Below are 20273 nucleotides of genomic sequence, written 5' to 3'. Positions count from 1 at the left end.
TCACTCTGTAAATTTTTTTGGTCTCTTTCCCCCTTTAAATGTATGCTCACTGAGGTCAGAGAACCTGTGACTTCCTACTGTTGTACTCGCCCAAGCCTTTAATAGAGTTCAGCACCTAACACTCAATAGGTACCATTTTCATTTGAGAAGAGCAGCTCCAGGTTCTCCTTCCCCTCTTTTCTCTCAGCTTATGCCAGGGGAAACAGGAAGGGGTTAGAAGTGGTAACCCAAGTCACCAAGAGCCAGGAACAGTTCAGGAGACCTGAAGTGGCAACTGTACTGTGGCACTTTTGGTAAGGTGTTGTCTAGTGGAAGCAGCACATGTCTGGGCCTCAGATAACTGGGCACCAGGCAGTAGGATTCTAATTCAGTTAAGTACTTGGGCATTCACCTCCTGCCCCCAATATAGTACTGACCTGCATAGCTTTCCACTACGTTGCTTCCTCCTGTCTCCCCTGAGAGACTGAAAGCTCCTTTGAGGGCAGGGATTGGGTCTGCCAATTCTGTTTTGCTCTCCCAAGAGCGTCGTTCAGTACCCTGCACAGAAGGAGGGTTCAACTGGCTGACGGACTGTAGTCCCAGCTCTGCCACTAGACCGCTATGTGGCCTCGGCAAAGTCTCGCAATCTCTCTGGGCCTCCATTTCCTAATCTTCAAAATGGGAATGATAAGGAGATATTGTGAGGGAACATTGAGATTGCTGATGTGAGAGCACTTGGAAAATAAAAGTGTTAAACAGAGTCCATTACTATGGCAACCTCTACACTTTCATTTATTCATTCATCACACTTATTGAGCACTTACTGTTTGCAGAGTGCTGTACTAAGTGCTTGGGAGAATACAATATTATAATCTAAAGATATGCTCCCTGTCCACAATGAGCTTACAGTCTAGGGGGTAGATAAACATTAATATAAATATTACAGATATCTACAGAAGTGCCGTGGGGCCGGGAGCGGGGATGAACGAAGGGAGCAAATCAGGGTGACGTAGAAAAGAGAGAGAGAAGGGCAAAGGAGGGCTAGTCAGGGAAGGCCTCCTGGAGGAGATGTGCCTTCAGTAAGACTATGAAGGGGGGAAGACTAATTGTCTGTCTGATATGAGGAGGGAGGGCATTCCAGGACAGAGGCAGGATGTGGGAGAGAGGCCGGTGGCCAGATAGGCAAAATCTTCTACCACTACAACTACTAGTATAAAATAAATGAAATCGACATTCATCATCACTGGGAGACAGGAAGCAGTGTGGACTAGGGATAATTACAATAATAACAATTATAATAATAATAACTGTTAAGTGCTCATCTTGTGTCAAGGACCATTCTAAGCACTGGGGTAGATACAAAATCATCAGGTCTCTGTCCCATATGGGACTCTCACTCTTAATCCCCATTTTACAGATTTGTTAAGTGCTTACTATGTGCAGAGCACTGTTCTAAGCTCTGGGGTAGATATAGGGTAATCAGGTTGTCCCACATGAAGCTCACAGTCTTAATCCCCATTTTACAGATGAGGTAACAGACACAGAGAAACTGAGGCCCAGAGAAATGAAGTGGCTTGGGCAAGTCACTTCTCTGGGCCACCGTTCCATCACTGCAAAATGGGGAGTCAATAACTGTTCTCTCTCCTACTTAGACAAAAAGTCCCATTTGGGACCTGATTATCTTGCAACTACCCCAGTGCTCATTACAGTGCTTGGCATAGTAAGTGAATAACAAATTACCGCACGTAAAACTCACCTGCAGTTCTGTCCTCAGCTGCTGAATCTGTCCCAGCAGCTTCTGTATTTCCTCCCTCTGAAGCTCCTTCTCGTGTCGCAGTTCTTCTAGCTCCAAGTTACTGGCTGTAATGTTACCCAGATCTTCAAAACCAGAGCCTTCTTTCAGGCTGCTTATAAGTTTTTCTTTGGACTGATAAGGAAAAAGGGGGTCCCATTAGAATGACAGGATAAAGATTTCAAAGCAGATCGATAAAGATTTCAAAGCAGAACTCATATGACCCAAACACAATAAAAAATTTTCAAATGTTGCTATCAAACTTTACATAAAGACTCATCTCACTCTGAAACAATACCAATCGTATCTTCTGGAGTGATACACGGATGCTGTTTTGAACTTTGTCCAGACATATAATTACAGAGAATCCCCCATGGAAAGCCCACTACATTAAAAAAAAATGAACTCCTTCACTGTGCTCTTTTTGTTTGAAACAAAGTACTAGGACTCCGGTGCTTACCTGGAGAATGCGAGTCGCTTTTTGCTTGTAGTCAATCAGTTCTTGCTTAGATGACTCCATGTTGGACCTGGCTATTTTCACTTGCTGCTGCAGATCATCTGCTCTCCTCTTCTCATCCATGTATTTTCTTTCTGCCACAGTGACCGCTTCTGCCAAGTTCTGACGTTCCACTTCCATCTTATTAAGGCGAGCTGCGAACTCGCTCTATTAAATAAATACGGTATAATTAATACATCCAATTTTACCTGTTTTCACCATGTCTTTTGGCTAGAAAATTGTTAAGGACTCTGGAAACCTCTGTGCCCTTTGGATACCGGTCACGGTGTCGGCAGAAACGGCTGGCATGCATGTAGGCAGCACTGGACTCCACAGTAGTGGTCTGCATATGGTAAGCACTCAAGCTCACTGTGGACAGGAATGTGTCTGTTGTTGTACTGTACTCTCCCAAGTGCTCAGTACAGAGCTTTGTACAAAGTAAGCACTCAATAAATGATTGAATGAACGAATGAATAAATACCATTGATGACGGTGATGAAATACTACAGCAGTTTTCACAGAACATGAGAAGCAGCATGGTCTACTGGAAAGAGCATGGTCCAGGGAGTAAGAGGACCTGGGTTCTAATCCCGGCCTGTCCAATTGCTCACTTCACTTCTCTGTGTCTTAGTTCTCCTGTTCTACCTCCAACTTAGACTTTGAGCCTAGTGAAACAGGACTGTGTCCAACCTAATTAATTTCTTTCTACCCCCAGTGCTTACACACAGCAAGTGCTTAACAAATAACACCAAAAAACCCCCCCACAATCCTCACATTTAAGAGAACTGGGGAGACAGTATTATCATTCTAGCCTTGGAATCACTTTCTCATGCTGCTGTTAGTCATTTCCACGAGACTCACTAACCACAGTACTTAATGGATCGCAAAAAGGTAGGAAAACCACAGAGGAAAACTTCTTCCTCATTTCTTTCAAAAAAGAATGGAGGGGCTAGAGAAAATTGAGTCTCGAAGATTCTTAAAAAGCCTGGCCTTGAGCCAGTGGGGTAGGTGAGTAAAGGCACGGAGTTGGCACTGGCTTCCCCAAATAAATACATAGTGTTTCCTTATAGAATGCTCGTTGTTTACCTCGGTTTCCCATTATTTAGCAAGTCGCTCACAAACTATGCTGTAGGGAGCTTTTAGGTAAATGATCTAATAACATCTTGACAAAGAGGATGCCATCATGCATTTTCCGATTCAAAAGTGTCCCTGTCTTTTTGAGAAGACACCAGACCTGCATGGCAATGAATCTGTGATGGAAACAATAAAACTAATCATTTCTCTGACTTGAAAATCCTTGCCCGAAGTAGTAAAGGCACAGTACACAACTGCTTCATCCAAGCTTCTGAGGGGTATTACTGAAAGGCTACAGATAGCAAACTGAATTAGATGTCTCAAATCATCCTCGTGGAAGATCAAAAAACCTCCAAGATAAATTAGCTCCATTAACTGGGTGCCGTGACCCAAACCATTAGGTGAATGGAGAAAAATTCCAGCTAAGAAGTCAGTGGTGTTGGCTTACGCTGGGCCACGGATCAATACTGCTTTCTGAAATGCTGCCTGGTACAGGTCACTGAATGGAATTTCAGAAAATGTAAAAAGTATTGTAATGGAATTTCACCCTGAAATGAGCTCACTCTCTCCTCTCCACAGTGCTGCTGGGGCTTTGCAGTCTAACCTGCATCTTTTGGTAACTGTCCTGTTCCCGCTTCAGAGTGCAGTCAGCCTCGTGGAGCCTCTCCTGCAGAGTCTGCAGAGCTTGATTTTGCAGGCTACTTCCTTCGCTGTGATCTTGCATGATTCTGAAAGAACATATAACCTCACTCACAACAAATTCAGGCAATCTGCTCAGTTATATACCTTTCCAGATAACTTATTCTAACCCAAACGAATTTTCTTAAATGGGTTATAATACTGTCCTCGTTTTAATTCACTCTGCTATATGGTTATGCAGTAAAAGACAAGCATCACACCCTTGAGTAGGTTTTTCTTTGTCATGAAGTAAAAACAGATCTGAAAAAGTTTCAACCCAAACATTTTAAATTACCCAAATTCTACTTCTCATCAGCATTCATGACGATGCTTCACAAGTAACAAGTGATTGATCCAGTGGCCTCCACGAGGCTCAATATTGACTTTGGTCAGCACCAGTAATACTGGTTTCTTCCCTTGCTAACCTCGGGATTAAGTTCTTTCAGTTCCCCAGAAACTGAGCATTCAACAGTTATGATTATGTTCTGGGTGGAATGTCCACTGTGTAAAGAACTGCAGATACAGAAGTGGTGAAACACAACACTTGCCCACTGCTGAAGGCAGCAAGTGACAGGCACAGGCAACTTGAAATGACAGGGAGGGTTATCCATGGCCTTGGAAAACTATCATCATCATCATCATCATCAACAGCATATATTGAGCGCTTAGGTCCTGCCTCCGACCTGGAATGCCCTCTCTCTTCATATCTGACAGATCACTCGCCCCACCTTCAAAACCTTATTAAAAGCATATATCTCTTCCAAGGGGCCTTCCCCAACTAAGCCTCTTTCCTCTTTTCCCATTCCCTTCCGTGTAGACCTTGCACTTTGATTTGCACCCTTGATTCACCCCACCCTCAGCCCCACCACATTTAAGTAAATATCCATTATTTATTTATAGCTAATGTCTATATCTACTTCTAGACTGTAAGTTCATTGTGGGCAGGGAATGTGTCTATAACTCTGTTATGCACACAGTAAACGCTCCATAAGTAAAACTGGTTCCAGGTGCAGAGCATTGTACTAAGTGCTAGGGAGAGTACAGTTCAGCATAGATTGGTAGATGTGTTCCCTGCCCACAACGGCTACTGAAAACCAAATACCATAGCAACCCAAATGGTGCAGTGGGAAAGACAGTGCTTGTGAAAGGAAATCTAAAATACTCGATTTTCCTTTTATTGAAGACTTGCTAGTCAAGCACTTCGGTGGGCTAGAAATATGTTAGAAATCCCCCAATTTCCAGTATTTTCCAAAGAGAAAACATCTTACGTAGAGACAGGCAAAAAGGAGCTATCTAGCAATCACTGCTGTTGGAAAGACAGTCCTCTAGAAGACTGTAAGCTGTTGTGGGCAAGAAACATGCCTACTAACTCTGTTATACTGTACTTTCCCCAGCACTTAGTACAGTGCTCTACACACGGTAAGCACAATAGATTGATGGATAAAGTTTTGCTCTGTTTTCCCGCTACTGTGTAACTGATTTAATGTCATTCTAAGTGTGCAGAGAGACAGAGAGAGGCACACAGTGTGTTTGTGTGTGTGTACGTACCGGGATTTCTCATTCTGCAAGGTTTCCAGGGCTTCGGTGCGAGTACTCAGTAACTGATCAGCTTCTTGCAGCCTCACTTTCAACACCGCCAGCTGGGAATCCTTCGCCGCCAGCCCTTCGTTCAGGTCATCCACCTGGGCCCGGAGTTCTCTTACTACCTGATCGCTCTTTGAATGATCCAGGTTCCACTTTTCAACTCTGGCTCGGGCTTTCGTTAGTTCTACGACAGAAACATTAGGTAAAGGAAACTAAACGTTTCTTCTAAATTGAAAAAAAAAAATCTTATTAATTTCTTTGCTACCTACTTAAAATATGTTTACTGCCAAGTTGAGTGGTCAGGGATCAATGGCAAATTTGGGTGATACTCCCCACACTTGTATTCCCCCTCTGTTCTCTCTTTCCTAGCTCCCAAAAGCAGAAAGGTGGAGTTATGACCTCTTCCCCAAGCACCTAACCATCAACATTCCCAAGAAGCCAAGTCTGCTGCATAGGTACAAAATGTCTGACAATCAGCAGTGAGAAACAGGTACTTTCAAAACCATCTCAAAAAATAGGGGAAAAAAAACATTTTAAATCTTATTTAAAAAACAAAACAAACACAAAGCAAATCCTCCAATCCCCAAAATATCCACCCACAAACACAGAAAAGGGCCTTCTTCAGAACGGCTCTACCTAGACATGAGGTTTCAGATTTGATCATAAAATTAAACAAGAGTGCCAAGGCAGTGTTCCAATTACATTACATCAGCATTTCCGCAATTCTCCACTGTTTACAGGTGATGCAACGTGGCAGTAAAATTTTAAGTACTTAGGCAAATTATACCAAGGGTCAGTTGGAGAGAATGTTGTCCGTTCAATCCAAATCGGACTCAAAGCTAGATATTTGGAAGGTACTAGATTGCCAGATTATTAGTTGATTTGCCCTCTCAACCACAGAATCATAAATCGGAATGGGTACTCAAGAAGGCACCTGGCCCAATCCTACAGTTCTCTGTTCCTCACTCCCTGCCCCTTTCCTATAACCTTCCCCAACCTAGAGCACGGGCCTGGGAGTCAGAAGGTTGTAATTCCATCTCCCACTTGTCTGCTGTGGTGACCTCTTCTCTGTGCCTCAGTTTCCTCATCTGTCAAATGGGGATCAAAACAGTGGGCCCCATGTGGAACAGGGACTGTGTCCAACCCGATTTGCTTGTATCCACCTCACCGCTTAGTAGAGTGCCAGGCACATGGTAAGCGCCTAACAAATCCCACAATTATTATTCTTATTATTTAGACTTGTGATTCCTTCTAATCATCCCCAGTCTGAGACGTGAGACTTTCTCCTAGAACAGTGTTGTCTTTTGCTCAGTCCATCAAACCACATCCACAGCCCACTCACTCTTTCACACCCGCATTATCCCCACTTGATAACCACCCACATCAAGACCACATACGATCCCACCCCCTCCATTCAAAAGGGCTAAGGGGAAAAGACGCTGTGAGCAGTGCTGGTTTTTAATACAACTGGTGGTTGCAAGACATCTGCAGAAGTCATACTCAAATTTTCCCAACTCAGGGAGTAATTTTTCACTTGTCAATTAACAAAAGACCCAAGGGCCGAGGGCTCACATTTATGAAAACCATGCATCAAAGCAAGAAGTTGCTAGAAAAGGGAAACACTTTTTCCCTCTAAGACCGGTGTATTTCGTTAAAATAAGAGGAATGGACTGAAACAAATGGGGTTTGATGGCTTATCAGGAGTATGTGGAATTTTACTTTCATTTAACTCACACTTCATTCTACCATTCACGCTTTTCTAATTTAGTTTGCTTTTTCTCCCAGAGCGGGCAGTGACTTCAAATGGATGCCTAATAAAAAAGGATGGCTTTTCTGACATTTTAGTACTTACCATGTGGGAGAAGGAGCAAACTGATACCTATATTCTGTATCTGCACAGTTGATCCAACGCTTTTTTACTCTTGTTTAATCATAATTTTGTTCACTAAAAAACTCCCAACTACGGTAGTTCTTTACTACTGTGGACACTTAACCGAACAGAAGATCAATTTAACTGGCAAATCAGATGTTAAGAGCTGGGGAAGAGTCTTTTTATAATCTAGATTCTGGGGTTCTGCTCATGAGGATACCGTCTACATCAAACAAATCACATTCAAAATTTTAATTCAGGGCTGCTTCGGCTATAGACGGGGCATGAAATGATATTTTAGCTTTTTGTTTGCTTTACCCACTTCAACCCATTTTAAATGACCGACTCCCTAAAATAAATGAGAGCAGTCTTCACCTTCTTGGGTTTCCTTGGACCTCTGAATTACGGCCGCCATTTCTTGATTTAAAGATTGAACCTCATTCCTCAGGAGTTGATTCTCCAGCCGAAGATTGGACAGCTCATGAGATTTCCCGTCTCCATTAGCTGTAAGACTGTGACTGGCAGCTCCACCCACTGATGCGTCTTCCTTGGAAGCGTCAGCTTGGGCTCCTAGTCCAGAATCTGAACTGTCAGGGGTGTCTGCTAATAAAAAAAACAAACAACAAAACAAAACCCAATAAGAGAGAGGCGCTAATAAGTCAAGGATAATTATTAAGATTCTCTCATTAAGATTGAAAAATTCAACTTTCACTGTCAGCTCGCTGTGGGCAGGGAATGTGTCCGTTTATGTATTTTACTGCATTTTTCTGTTAACAACCTGAACAGTTACTGGCTCCCACAGCATAAAACACCCACAGAGCTTTTTCAGAGGCAGGGGTGATAAACCATGATAATACTAAAGGAGTTACAAAGTCATAAAAAGAGCACCAAAACGTTATGGGTATCTCTTCCCTGAAGACAAATGGGCTTCGCTTTCAGGTCTACCAACTTTCACAGAGTGGCTGGATCTCAAAACAAGAGGGCTTTGTATATGGTGTAATGGTATTTACCATACGGCCTCGGCCTCCACCTTGTTATACTCCATCTTTTAATGTTAATTTCAGACCACAGGGGAGTGGGAGGTCTCTGGTTTCTACTTGTAAAGCTGATGTATCAATGTCAAGGACAAGAGCTCTCCTGGTCTGCTGGCAGAGTATCAAACACTAACCTAATTAAATGGAAGCAAAACATAAACAAGTTTTAACCTATGCTAGTCTTATTCCTTTTATTTCTTCCTAACTGATGGTGATGCCAAAAACTCTGTCACTTGTGCTAAGACCTGCTTGAGTTTGACTCTGAATATTATCTGCCATTAACTTTATAGAGCACAAATTTAGGGAGAAAGGGAATTCTATATTTCTACTAGAACCTACTGTAATAAGGAATTGAAAAATGAACTAGTAAAGTCACAGACTTTATGGGACATTTATGATGTATAAGGCTTCAAATTAGTATCGGTATTCTCACATACCCTATAAGGTAGTAATACCAAATAGAAGCAGGTTCATTATTTGTTGACACCTAACCATACCTGAAAAATGCAGAACCAATTATACTCGTTTCTATTGGTAATCGTTCCTTTCATATGGTATCATAAACCATGTTCATTTTCCACTTGAGAAAACACATGTGAAGCTTTCACCAACATTCTACAATTCAAAATTCTAGTTATGGATTTGTGGTCAATCTAGTTGTGCACACCCTCATTAGTTCTATGAAATTTAGACAAAGTAATCAAAACTTCTGAGTACTCTAACTCATATATCATAAAACTCACTTAACGTGGCCTCCTGGAAAAAGCACAGGCTTGGGAGTCAGAGGATCTGGGTACTAACGCCACCACTTGCCTGCTGTGAGATCTTGGACAAGTCACTTAACTTTACCTCAGTTTCCTCACCCAAAAAATAGGAATTAAGTACCTGTTCTCCCTCCTGTCTAAACTGTGAGCCCCATGAGGAACAGGGACTATGTCCAACCTGATTAATATGTTATTGACACTAATGCTTATTAGTAATAGCAGTAATAATCGTAATTGTGATATTTGCTAAATGCTTATTATGAGCCCAACACTGTACAAAGCACTGAGGTGGATACAAGATAATCAGGTCCCACAGAGGGCTTCACAGTTCTAGTAGAAGGGAGAACAGGTACTGAATCCCCATTTTGCAGATGAGGGAACTGATCATGGGTCAAGTTACATGACTTGCCCAGGGTCACACAGCATAAAAGTGGCAGAGTTGGGATGAAGAACCCAGGTCCCCTATCTCCCGGGCCTGTGCCCTTCCCGCTAGGACATGCTGCTTCTCTATGGTTAGTACAGAGCTTGGCTCATAGTAAGCACTTAAATACTATTATTCTTTTTATTACGATTAACAAGACATAATTTGAGCCCAAATCTATAGCTGGGCAGTTACCCCTGGTTGATCAAACATCATGTTGGACCAAAATAACTTGGATGATTTTTAATTCCGGGTTACAGAAAGCCCTTTTTTCGTACTGCCTCACGACAGTGCTCAATGTCTTACACTTGCATGGACTGATGGGGAGAAAAACACACACACACACACACACAAATAGAATCTTTGTTCTTGATCTTAATTTTACCTGGCGAAGGGGAAAAAGTGAAAACCTTGGAAGAAGTCGGATGACTTTCAAGCAGATGTGACACACTGGTCCTTAAGACAAGCCAGATTCATTGTTCATGAGAATGGCAGATTTCACTCACTGATCATTCTAAATACCCAAGTCCCTTTCGCTTTTTCTAAAGACATTCAATACACACCATTCTCTCACTTTTAATTCTAAAGGGAATCTCTATATCATGCCTATCCCCAGAATACAATTCTTGTGCAATATTCAGGTGCCAGTCCCCATATAGGGGAACCACTTCACCATGGTCACCATGTGTGACCTTGAGCAAGTCACTTAACTTCTCTTCATACCTGTTCTCCCTCCCTCCTTAGACTGTCAGGTCTATGTGGGACAGGGACTGTCTGATCTGATTTATCTGGAATCTACCCAGCATTTAGCATATGAAACACTTAAATACCACAAATATGAGGACTATACTTAGTTTTGTGCAGGTGTGAAAGGAACACCCAAAAAAATAACTACTGGACTCGAACTAGAACCTGGAACTTCCCCCACATTCATGCCTAACTACAACAGCCTCCAAATCCTGCCTGTTGGCTTACACCAAAACTTCCCTCTAACCTGTAAACTCATTTTGGCCAGGAAATGGGTCTGCTAATTCTGCTGCATCATACTCTCCCAAGCGCTTAGTAAAGCGTTCTGCAATCGGTCAGTCACCTCTATTTATCAAGCGCTTATTGTGTGCAGAGCATAGTACTATGCACTTGGGAGAGGACGATATCACAGAGTTATTAGACACTCCTTGCACACCATGCGCTTACAGTTTAGAGGGGGAGAGAGACATTAATATAAATGTATTACACATATGTACATAAGTGCTGTAGTAAGCACTCAAAAAATACCATCGACTGACCGATTGAAAGCTATCTCCTTTACTTACATTCTGTTATTTCTCATGCCGAAACCTTGGCAACATAAAGTGCTAAAAAATGATGTTCCGTAGCCTGTCTCAATATCAGTGACAAAAAAAATGAATTGAGGTAGACCACTTAAAATTGTACAATTATTGTAAACAAACATTAAAACTGAAAATCTCCCACATTTCATTTTGGTCTAAGTAGTAAAACTTTTCTGAAAATCACTGCCCAGTTGCAAAGATCCTGAGCATGCGCTTACATTTTCGGTAACACTGGAATTATTTATTTATACTAATGTCTGCCTTCCCTTCTAGACTGTAAGCTCAATGTGGTTGGCGAACCTGCCTAGCGACTATACTGTATTATACTGTCCCAGGCACTTAAATACAGTGTTCTGCAAACAGTAAGCACTCAGTCAATACCACTGATTGATTACAAAGCCTGACACCCTAAATTTGTTAAAATAAAGAATATGGAGTATTATATTAAAGTACTGCATTAATACTTCTGTGGTGAGGCGTACCAGGGACACAGAGGATGAAGCCCTCTTTTCCTCTTCTCCCAGCCCCTTCTGTGTTGCCCTGCCTTGCTCCCTCCCCCTTCCCAGCCCCATCGCACTTAAATACTTTGCTCTCTTTATTTATTTATATTAATGACTGTCTCCCTCTCTCGCCTGTGAGCTCATTGTGGGCAGGGAATGTGTCTGTTTATTGCTATATTGTACTCTCCCAAGCTCTTCGTACAGTGAGAAGTAGCGTGGCATAGTGGAGAGAGCACAAGCCTGGATGTCAGGAGGTCACGGTTTCTAATTCCGGCTCTGCTACTTGTCTGCTGTGTGTCCTTGGGCAAGTCACTTCACTTCTCTATGCCTCAGTTACCTCATCTATAAAATGGGGATTGAGACTGTGAGCCCCACACGCGACAGGGACTGTGCCCCGCCCCATCTGCTTGTGTCCATCCCAGCACTTGGTAGAGTGTCTGGCACATACTAAGTACTTAAATACCATAATTATAACGACTATGACAGTGCTCTCCACGCAGTAAGTGCTCAATAAGTACGACGGGCTAACTGCCTGAAGTAGATGCCAGTGGATCCAAAATAACCACTGTACTTTCTTTAATATACCATGTTTCCTTTTTTAATCTGCACCTTCCTTTAAAGCCTGCTGGTAGTCCAAACCCCGCAGAATGCTGAATAACTACCATGGCCTGGGCTCCTGGAGGAGGTTTCTTCAGTAGTCTTGATGCTCTGTGCCCCAGGAATAACAGAACCGGCGCTGGATGTCCGAGAATGACCCTGAAAAACAACTGCCCTGTCTCTTTCTTTTTTAGTTTCTGCCCTTCCGTTCGGCTCCTTCTCGGAACTATTGAGAAAATCGAACAGCAGCTCATCGTCGGGTTCCGACTTTTTCCTTCTCACGAACTGGGCGGCGGGCCTGGGCGGGGACACGTTTTCTACGGGGCGGGACTCCTCCCCAGCTGTCCTGGAGCCCGCTTTCACATTTGCCGTCCCAGCGAGGATGGACGCGTTCTGATATTTAATGTGCTCGGCTGCTGCGGAGACGTAAGCGGCTTTAGCTGCGGTCTTGTAGGCCAATTCGGAGTTCTGCTGGCGCAGCGGGCGGTAGTCGGCGTCTGCACTGTATATGGAGTGGCCTGTGCTCTCTTTCTTATTAAGAGCCGACGCAGCCCCTTGGTCTACCCGGTTCAGAAGGTCCTCCGCCTTCCCGGCAAGATCAGCAAACCACGACATAATGGAGGTTTGCTTAAAAATGAATTCTACGAAGAACCTAAAAAAATAATAATAAAGGACACAAAGTTACCGGTCATATTCCTGGTAGTGATGTTTGAGTTTCTTTTTATAAAAACTCCATTCCCACAGGCAAAAATGGCTAATTATTAAGGTTATCATTCGTTTATGTTCACCCTACTATGGCAGACCTTTAATATTTCTAACTATACTTTGATGCATACTTTTGATTATTTAGAGGTCCATAAATATACACACATATGGTTATATGCGCAATTAAGCTTTTATTAACACCGGAGAAGCAGCGTGACTTGGCGGAAAGAGCACAGGCTTGGAGTCAGAGGTCGTGGGTTCTAATCCCGGCTCTGCCACTTGTCTGCTGTGTGACTCTGGGCAAGTTACTTCACTTTTCTGTGCCAGAGCTACCCCATCTGTAAAATGGGGATTAAGATCGTGAGCCCCACGTGGGGCAACCTGATTACCTTGTATCTACTCCAGAGCTTGGAACGGTGCTTGGTACACAGTAAGCGCTTAACAAATACCATCGTGGTCATCATCACTGCAAGACATGACAGGTGATTTATCTTACTAGAGATCACGCCCCATGGAAGTGATGGAACCAGAATAAAAACCAAGTTGCTAAACTTCCCATTCCAGTGCTTTGCCCTATCCTAGCTACTAAACCCTAGAAATGTGACAATTATACTTTATACCAGAAGTTATCGAGTTGTTAGCAACTGGTCAGATCCGAGAAACGCCAAGAGAGTTGGGTCTGTTCCCAGTTATAAAAACATAACCACTTTCAGCAGGTCCTCTGTGCTATTTTCATTTCCTGCAGCTCAGCTCCCGGGGACTTTTTGCACTGCAGATCACCTAAGGCCAGGAGGGATTGAGATGGAAGAGGAACGGGCCAAGGGAGCCAGTTCAGACGAAGCCACCTTGACTAAGTTTTGTTTTTGGTATTTGTTAAGCGCTTACTATGTGCCAGGCACCGTACTAAGCACCGGGATGGATACAGGCTAATTAGCTTGGACACAGCCCATGCCCCACATGGGGCTCACAGTCTTAATCCTCATTTTACAGATGTGGGAACTGAGACCACGGAGAAGTGAAGTGACTTGCCCAAAGTCACAGAGCAGGTGAGTGGCTGAGCTGGGATTAGAACCCAGGACCTTCCGACTCCCAGGCGAGTGCTCTAACCACGAGGCAAAGCTGCTCACCTTCGGCGAAGGGAAGAAACGATGTAATGAGAGAAGGGCTTAGAGGTTCTAATCCTGCCTCCGCCGTTTGTCTGCTGTATGGCCTTGGTCAAGTCACTTTACTTCTCTGTGCCTCAGTTATCTCATCTGTAAAATGGGGACTGGCACGATGAGCCCGGGAGGGACAGGGACTGTGTCCAACGCCAATTGCTTGGATCCAGCATTTAGGATCCAGCACCCTCCCCTCTTTCCCCTCCCCTTCCCCCTTCTCTCCTCTCTCCTCCTCCCCTCTCCCCCTCTTCTCTCCCCCACCTTTCATTCACTCAATCGTATTTACTGAGCGCTCACTGTGTGCAGAGCACTGTACTAAGCGCCTGTAAAGTACAATTCAGCAACAAATAGGGACAATCCCTGCCCAACACGGGGCTCCTGGTCTGGGGGGGGGTGTGCAGGAGACAGACATCAAAACAACTCAACAGGCCTCCATAGCATCTATGTATATAAACAGAATTATAAATATATACACACCATTGATAAAATAAATCGAATAACAAATATGCACACGCACATAATTCATAAAAGAAACAGAATAATAGATATGCATGTGTGTGGCTCAGTGGAAGGCGCACAGGCTTGGGAGTCAGAGGTCGTGAGTTCTAATCCCAGCTCTGTCAACTGTCAGCTGGGTGACTTTGGGCGAGTCACTTGACTTCTCTGGGCCTCATCTCTAAAAGGATGAGTTCCCTCATCTCTAAAAGGAGGATTAAAAAATGTGAGCCCCACGTGGGACCACTTGATGACCCTGTAATAATAATAATAATTGTGGTATTCGTTAAGCGCTTGCTATGTGCACAGCACTGTTCGAAGCACTGGAATAAAAATAATGGTGTTTGTTGAGCGCTTACTATGTGTCGATCCCTGTTCTAAGCGCTGGAGTAGATATAAGGTGAATCAGGTTGTCCCACATGGGGCTCACAGTTTTAATCATTTTACAGATAGGGTAACTGAGGCCCAGAGAAGCCAAGTGACTTACCCAAAGTCACGCAGCTAAGTGGCGGAGTCGGGATTAGAACCCACGACCTGTGACTCCCAAGCCCAGGCTCTTTCCATTAAGCCACACAGCTTCTCAAGGTGATCGGGTTGTCCCACCTGGGGCTCACAGTCTTCATCCCCATTTTACAGATGAGGGCACTGAGGCCCAGAGTACCCACGACCTCTGACTCCGCAGCCCGGGCTCTTGTATCCCCCCCGCCCCCCCGGTGCTCAGCACAGGGCTTGGTACATAGTAAGTGCTTAAGAAATGTCATCATTATTGTTATAACACAAGTGTTTAGACTGTGAGCCTGTTGTTGGGCAGGGATTGTCTCCATCTCTTGCCAAACTGTATATTCCAAGCACTTAGTACAGTGCTCTGCACATAATCAGCGCTCAATAAATGAATGTTATTATTATTATTATTGTTAGACGGGTTGTTGCCAGACAACTTGTTCTGTTCTGTTTTGCTCTGCTGTTTTCCCTGTTTAGACAGTGAGCCCGTCGTGGGGCAGGGCTGGTCCCTCTCTGTTGCCCAATTGTCCATTCCAAGCGTCAGTCCAGTGCTCTGCACATAGTCGGTGCTCAATAAATATTATTAAATGAAGGAATGAATGTTATTATTATTATTAGGTGGGTTGTTGCCAGACTACTTGTTCTGTTTTGCTCTGCTGTCTTGTCTCCCTCGTTTAGCCTGTGAGCCTGTCATTGGGCAGGGATGATCTCTCTCTGTTGCCCAACTGTCCATTCCAAGCGCTCAGGCCAGCCCAGCACATAGTCAGCGCTCAATAAATACGATGGAATGAATGAATGTTATTATTATTATTGTTATCATTGTTAGGCGGGTTGTTGCCAGACTACTTGTTCTCTTTTGCTGGGCTGTCCATCTCCCCTGGTTAGCCTGTGAGCCCATCATTGGGCAGGGATGGTCTTTGTTGCACAACTGTCCATTCCAAGCGCTCAGTCCAGTGCTCTGCACATAGTCAGCGCTCAATAAGTACTATTAAATGAATGTTGTTATTATTATGAGGCGAGTTGTTGCCAGACTACTTGTTCTGTTTTGCTCTGCTGTCTCCCCCATTTAGCCTGTGAGCTCGTCATTGGGCAGGGATGATCTCTCTCTTGCCCACTTGTCCATTCCAGGGGCTCAGTCCAGTGCTCTGCACATAGTCAGCGCTCAATAAGTACTATTAAATGAATGAATGCTGTTATTATTATTATTATTAGGTGGGTTGTTGCCAGACTACTTGTTCTGTTTTGCTCTGCTGTCCGTCTCCCCCATTTAGACTCTGAGCCCCTGGTGGGGCAGGGCTGGTCTCGCTCTGTTGCCCAATTGTCCATTCCAAGCGCTCAGTCCAGTGCTCTGCACATAGTCAGCGCTCAATAAATACTATTGAATGAAGGAATGTTATTATTATTATTATTATTAGGTGGGTTGTTGCCAGACTACTTGTTCTGTTTTGCTCTGCTGTCCGTCTCCCCCATTTAGACTGTGAGCCCGTGGTGGGGCAGGGCTGGTCTCGCTCTGTTGCCCAATTGTCCATTCCAAGCGCTCAGTCCAGTGCTCTGCACATAGTCAGCGCTCAATAAATACTACTGAATGAAGGAATGTTATTATTATTATTATTATTAGGCGGGTTGTTGCCAGACTACTTGTTCTGTTTTGCTCTGCTGTCCGTCTCCCCCATTTAGACTGTGAGCCCGTGGTGGGGCAGGGCTGGTCTCGCTCTGTTGCCCAATTGTCCATTCCAAGCGCTCAGTCCAGTGCTCTGCACATAGTCAGCACTCAATAAATACTATTGAATGAAGGAATGTTATTATTATTATTATTATTAGGCGGGTTGTCGCCAGACTACTTGTTCTGTTTTGCTCTGCTGTCTGTCTCCCCCGTTTAGCCTGTGCGCCCGTCAAGGGGCAGGGCTGGTCTCTCTCTGTTGCCCAGCTGTCCATTCCAAGTGCTCAGTTCAATGCTCTGCACATAGTCAGCACTCAATAAATACTATTAAATGAATGGTTATTATTATTATTATTATTGTTAGAGGATTGTTGCCAGACTACTTCTTCTGTTTTGCTCTGCTGTCCATCTCCCCCATTTAGACTGTGAGCCCGTGGTGCGGCAGGGATGGTCTCTCTCCGTTGCCCAACTGTCCATTCCAAGCGCTCAGTCCAGTGCTCTGCACATAGTCAGCGCTCAAACAGTGCGAGTGAATGAATGAAGCAGCGTGGCTCAGTGGAAAGAGCCCGGGCTGGGGAGTCCGAGGTCATGGGTTCGAATCCCGGATCTGCCACTTGTCAGCTCTGTGACTGTGGGCAAGTCACTTCACTTCTCTGGGCCTCAGTGACCTCATCTGTAAGATGGGGATGAAGACCGAGAGCCTCATGGGGGGGACCACCTGACGACCCTGTATCTCTCCCAACGCTTAGAACAGTGCTCTGCACCTAGTCAGCGCTGAACAAACACCAACATTATCATTATTACTCCCTGGGCCTCAGTTCCCTCCACTGTAAAATGGGGATGAAGACTGTGAGCTTCACGGGGGGCCACCTGATGACCCTGTATCTCCCCCAGCGCTTAGAACAGTGCTCTGCACATAGTAAGGGCTTAACAAATACCAACATCATTATTATTCCCTGTGCCTCAGTTCCCTCTCCTGTAAAATGGGGATGAAGACTGTGAGCCTCACGGGGGACCACCTGATGATCAATCTACCCCAGCGCTTAGAACAGTGCTCTGCACCTAGTCAGTGCTGAATAAATACCAACATTATTATTACATTGGACCACCTAATGGTCCTGTCTCTCCCCCAGCGCTTAGCACAGCGCTCTGCACCTAGTAAATGCTTAATCCCAACATGATTATCATTGCATGGGACCCCCAGATGGTCCTGTCTCTCCCCCAGCGCTTAGCACAGCGCTCTGCACCTACTAAATGCTTAATCCCAACATGATGATTATCATTGCATGGGACCCCCTGATGGTCCTGTCTTCTCCCCCAGCGCTTAGCACAGCGCTCTGCACCTACTAAATGCTTAATCCCAACATGATTATCATTGCATGGGACCCCCAGATGGTCCTGTCTCTCCCCCAGCGTTTAGCACAGCGCTCTGCACCTACTAAATGCTTAATCCCAACATGATTATCATTGCATGGGACCCCCAGATGGTCCTGTCTCTCCCCCAGCGCTTAGCACAGCGCTCTGCACCTACTAAATGCTTAATCCCAACATGATTATCATTGCATGGGACCCCCAGATGGTCCTGTCTCTCCCCCAGCGCTTAGCACAGCGCTCTGCACCTACTAAATGCTTAATCCCAACATGATTATCATTGCATGGGACCCCCTGATGGTCCTGTCTTCTCCCCCAGCGTTTAGCACAGCTTTCTGCACCTACTAAATGCTTAATCCCAACATGATTATCATTGCATGGGACCCCCAGATGGTCCTGTCTCTCCCCCAGCGTTTAGCACAGCGCTCTGCACCTACTAAGTGCTTAATCCCAACATGATTATCATTGCATGGGACCCCCTGATGGTCCTGTCTTCTCCCCCAGCGCTTAGCACAGCTTTCTGCACCTACTAAATGCTTAATCCCAACATGATTATGGGATTGCATGGGACCCCCTGATGGTCCTGTCTTCTCCCCCAGTGCTTAGCACAGCGCTCTGCACCTACTAAATGCTTAATCCCAACATGATTATGGGATTGCATGGGACCCCCTGATGGTCCTGTCTCTCCCCCAGCGCTCAGCACAGTGTGTGCACCTAGCAAGAGCTTAACACCGACATGATTATCATTGCATGGGACCCCCTGATGGTCCTGTCTTCTCCCCCAGCGCTTAGCACAGCGCTCTGCACCTACTAAATGCTTAATCCCAACATGATTATGGGATTGCATGGGACCCCCTGATGGTCCTGTGTCTCCCCCAGCGCCGTGCACATGCGAACACTCTGAGGATAATGAAGCCGTGGTGGCTGAGGAGGAGGCTCACCTGCCGGGGTGGGGAGAGCCGAGGTGGGGCGAGGAGGGCGAGGGGGAGGCCTGAGGCCTAACGGGCGGCCGAAGCCCGACTCCATTTCCCGGCCGACGTGGCCGACCGCCGCCAGGACCCCACCCCCCCGGGGCTGCCCGGCGCCGCGCCTGATCCCGCCGCGCGCCCGCCCGCGGACAGGCGGTCGGCCGGGCGGACCGCGCCGGGGTCCTCCTCGGCCTCCGCCCCCCCCCTCCCTTCGCCGGGGCACGTGACCCTCCGCGCGCCGCGGGGCGGGGCCGGCGGCCACGTGACCCGCGCCGCTTTGGCGCCGCCCTGCTGGGCCCCGCGCCGCCCTGCGGGCGTTCGTTCCTTCCTTTCATTCAATGCGGTAGTATTTATTGAGCGCTTCCTATGTGCAGAGCAGTGTGCTAAGCGCTTGGGATGAACAAGTCGGCGACAGATAGAGACGGTCCCTGCCGTTTGACGGGCTTACAGTCTAATCTAGTCTAATCTTCCTTCCATAGTAATAATAATGTTGGTATTTGTTAAGCGCTTACTAGGTGCACAGCACTGTTCTAAGCGCCGGGGGAGACACAGGGGAATCAGGATGTCCCACGTGGGGCTCCCAGTCTTCATCCCCATTTGACGTGGCTCAGTGGAAAGAGCCCGGGCTTTGGAGTCAGAGGTCATGAGTTCGAATCCCAGCTCTGCCACTGGTCAGCTGGGTGACTTTGGGCAAGTCACTTAACTTCTCTGTGCCTCAGTTACCTCATCTGTAAAATGGGAATTAAGACTGTGAGCCCCACATGGGACAACCTGATTCCCCTGTGTCTACCCCAGCGCTTAGAACGGTGCTTGGCACAAAGTAAGCGTTTAACTGATACCATCCTCATCATCATTCTCTGTGCCTCGATTACCTCATCTGTAAAATGGGTATGAAGACTGTGAACCCCACGTGGGACAACCTGATCAACTTGTATCTACCCCAGTGCTTAGAACAGTGCTTGGCACATAGCAAGCGCTTAACTGAGACCATCATCATCATCATGTTCTGTGCCTCAGTTGCCACATCTGTAAAATGAGGATGAAGACTGTGAGCCCCCCGTGGGACAACCTGATCGACTCGCATCTACCCCAGCGCTTAGAACAGTGCTTGACACATAGTAAGAGCTTAACAAATACCATCGTCATCATCATCATTCTCTGTGCCTCAGTTACCACATCTGTAAAATGGGGATGAAGACTGTGAGCCCCACGTGGGACCACCTGATTGCCTTGTGTCTACCCCAGTGCTTAGAACAGTGCTTGGAACATAGTTAAGCGCTTAACAAATACCATAAT

At 45.6% G+C, this 20273-nt stretch overlaps 1 protein-coding gene across 3 annotated transcripts in view; it reads right to left on the bottom strand.

Moving 5' to 3' along the window:
* GOLGA5 (golgin A5) overlaps positions 1–19055 on the bottom strand; it is a 32954-nt gene extending 13899 nt beyond the window's left edge. The window contains exons 1-7 of one of the 3 annotated variants that reach the window (XM_029070558.2): positions 18951–19055; positions 12186–12772; positions 7849–8076; positions 5568–5787; positions 3946–4069; positions 2232–2435; positions 1736–1906 (exon numbers count right to left, since the gene is read on the bottom strand). In XM_029070558.2, coding sequence (XP_028926391.1) covers positions 1736–1906; positions 2232–2435; positions 3946–4069; positions 5568–5787; positions 7849–8076; positions 12186–12735 — 1497 coding nt within the window. In that variant the 5' untranslated portion in view covers positions 12736–12772; positions 18951–19055. Of the gene's footprint in view, positions 1–1735; positions 1907–2231; positions 2436–3945; positions 4070–5567; positions 5788–7848; positions 8077–12185; positions 12773–13214; positions 13235–18950 lie in introns of those variants that run through there. The other 2 variants (XM_029070577.2, XM_029070566.2) reach the window with 2 other exon arrangements.
* Between the last annotated feature and the right edge of the window lie 1218 nt (positions 19056–20273).

The sequence above is a fragment of the Ornithorhynchus anatinus genome, chromosome 1, assembly GCF_004115215.2.
Source record: "Ornithorhynchus anatinus isolate Pmale09 chromosome 1, mOrnAna1.pri.v4, whole genome shotgun sequence".
Classification (NCBI taxonomy): domain Eukaryota; kingdom Metazoa; phylum Chordata; class Mammalia; order Monotremata; family Ornithorhynchidae; genus Ornithorhynchus; species Ornithorhynchus anatinus.
The sequence above is the reverse complement of the archived record's forward strand: the minus strand, read 5'-3'. Positions and strand labels throughout refer to the sequence as shown.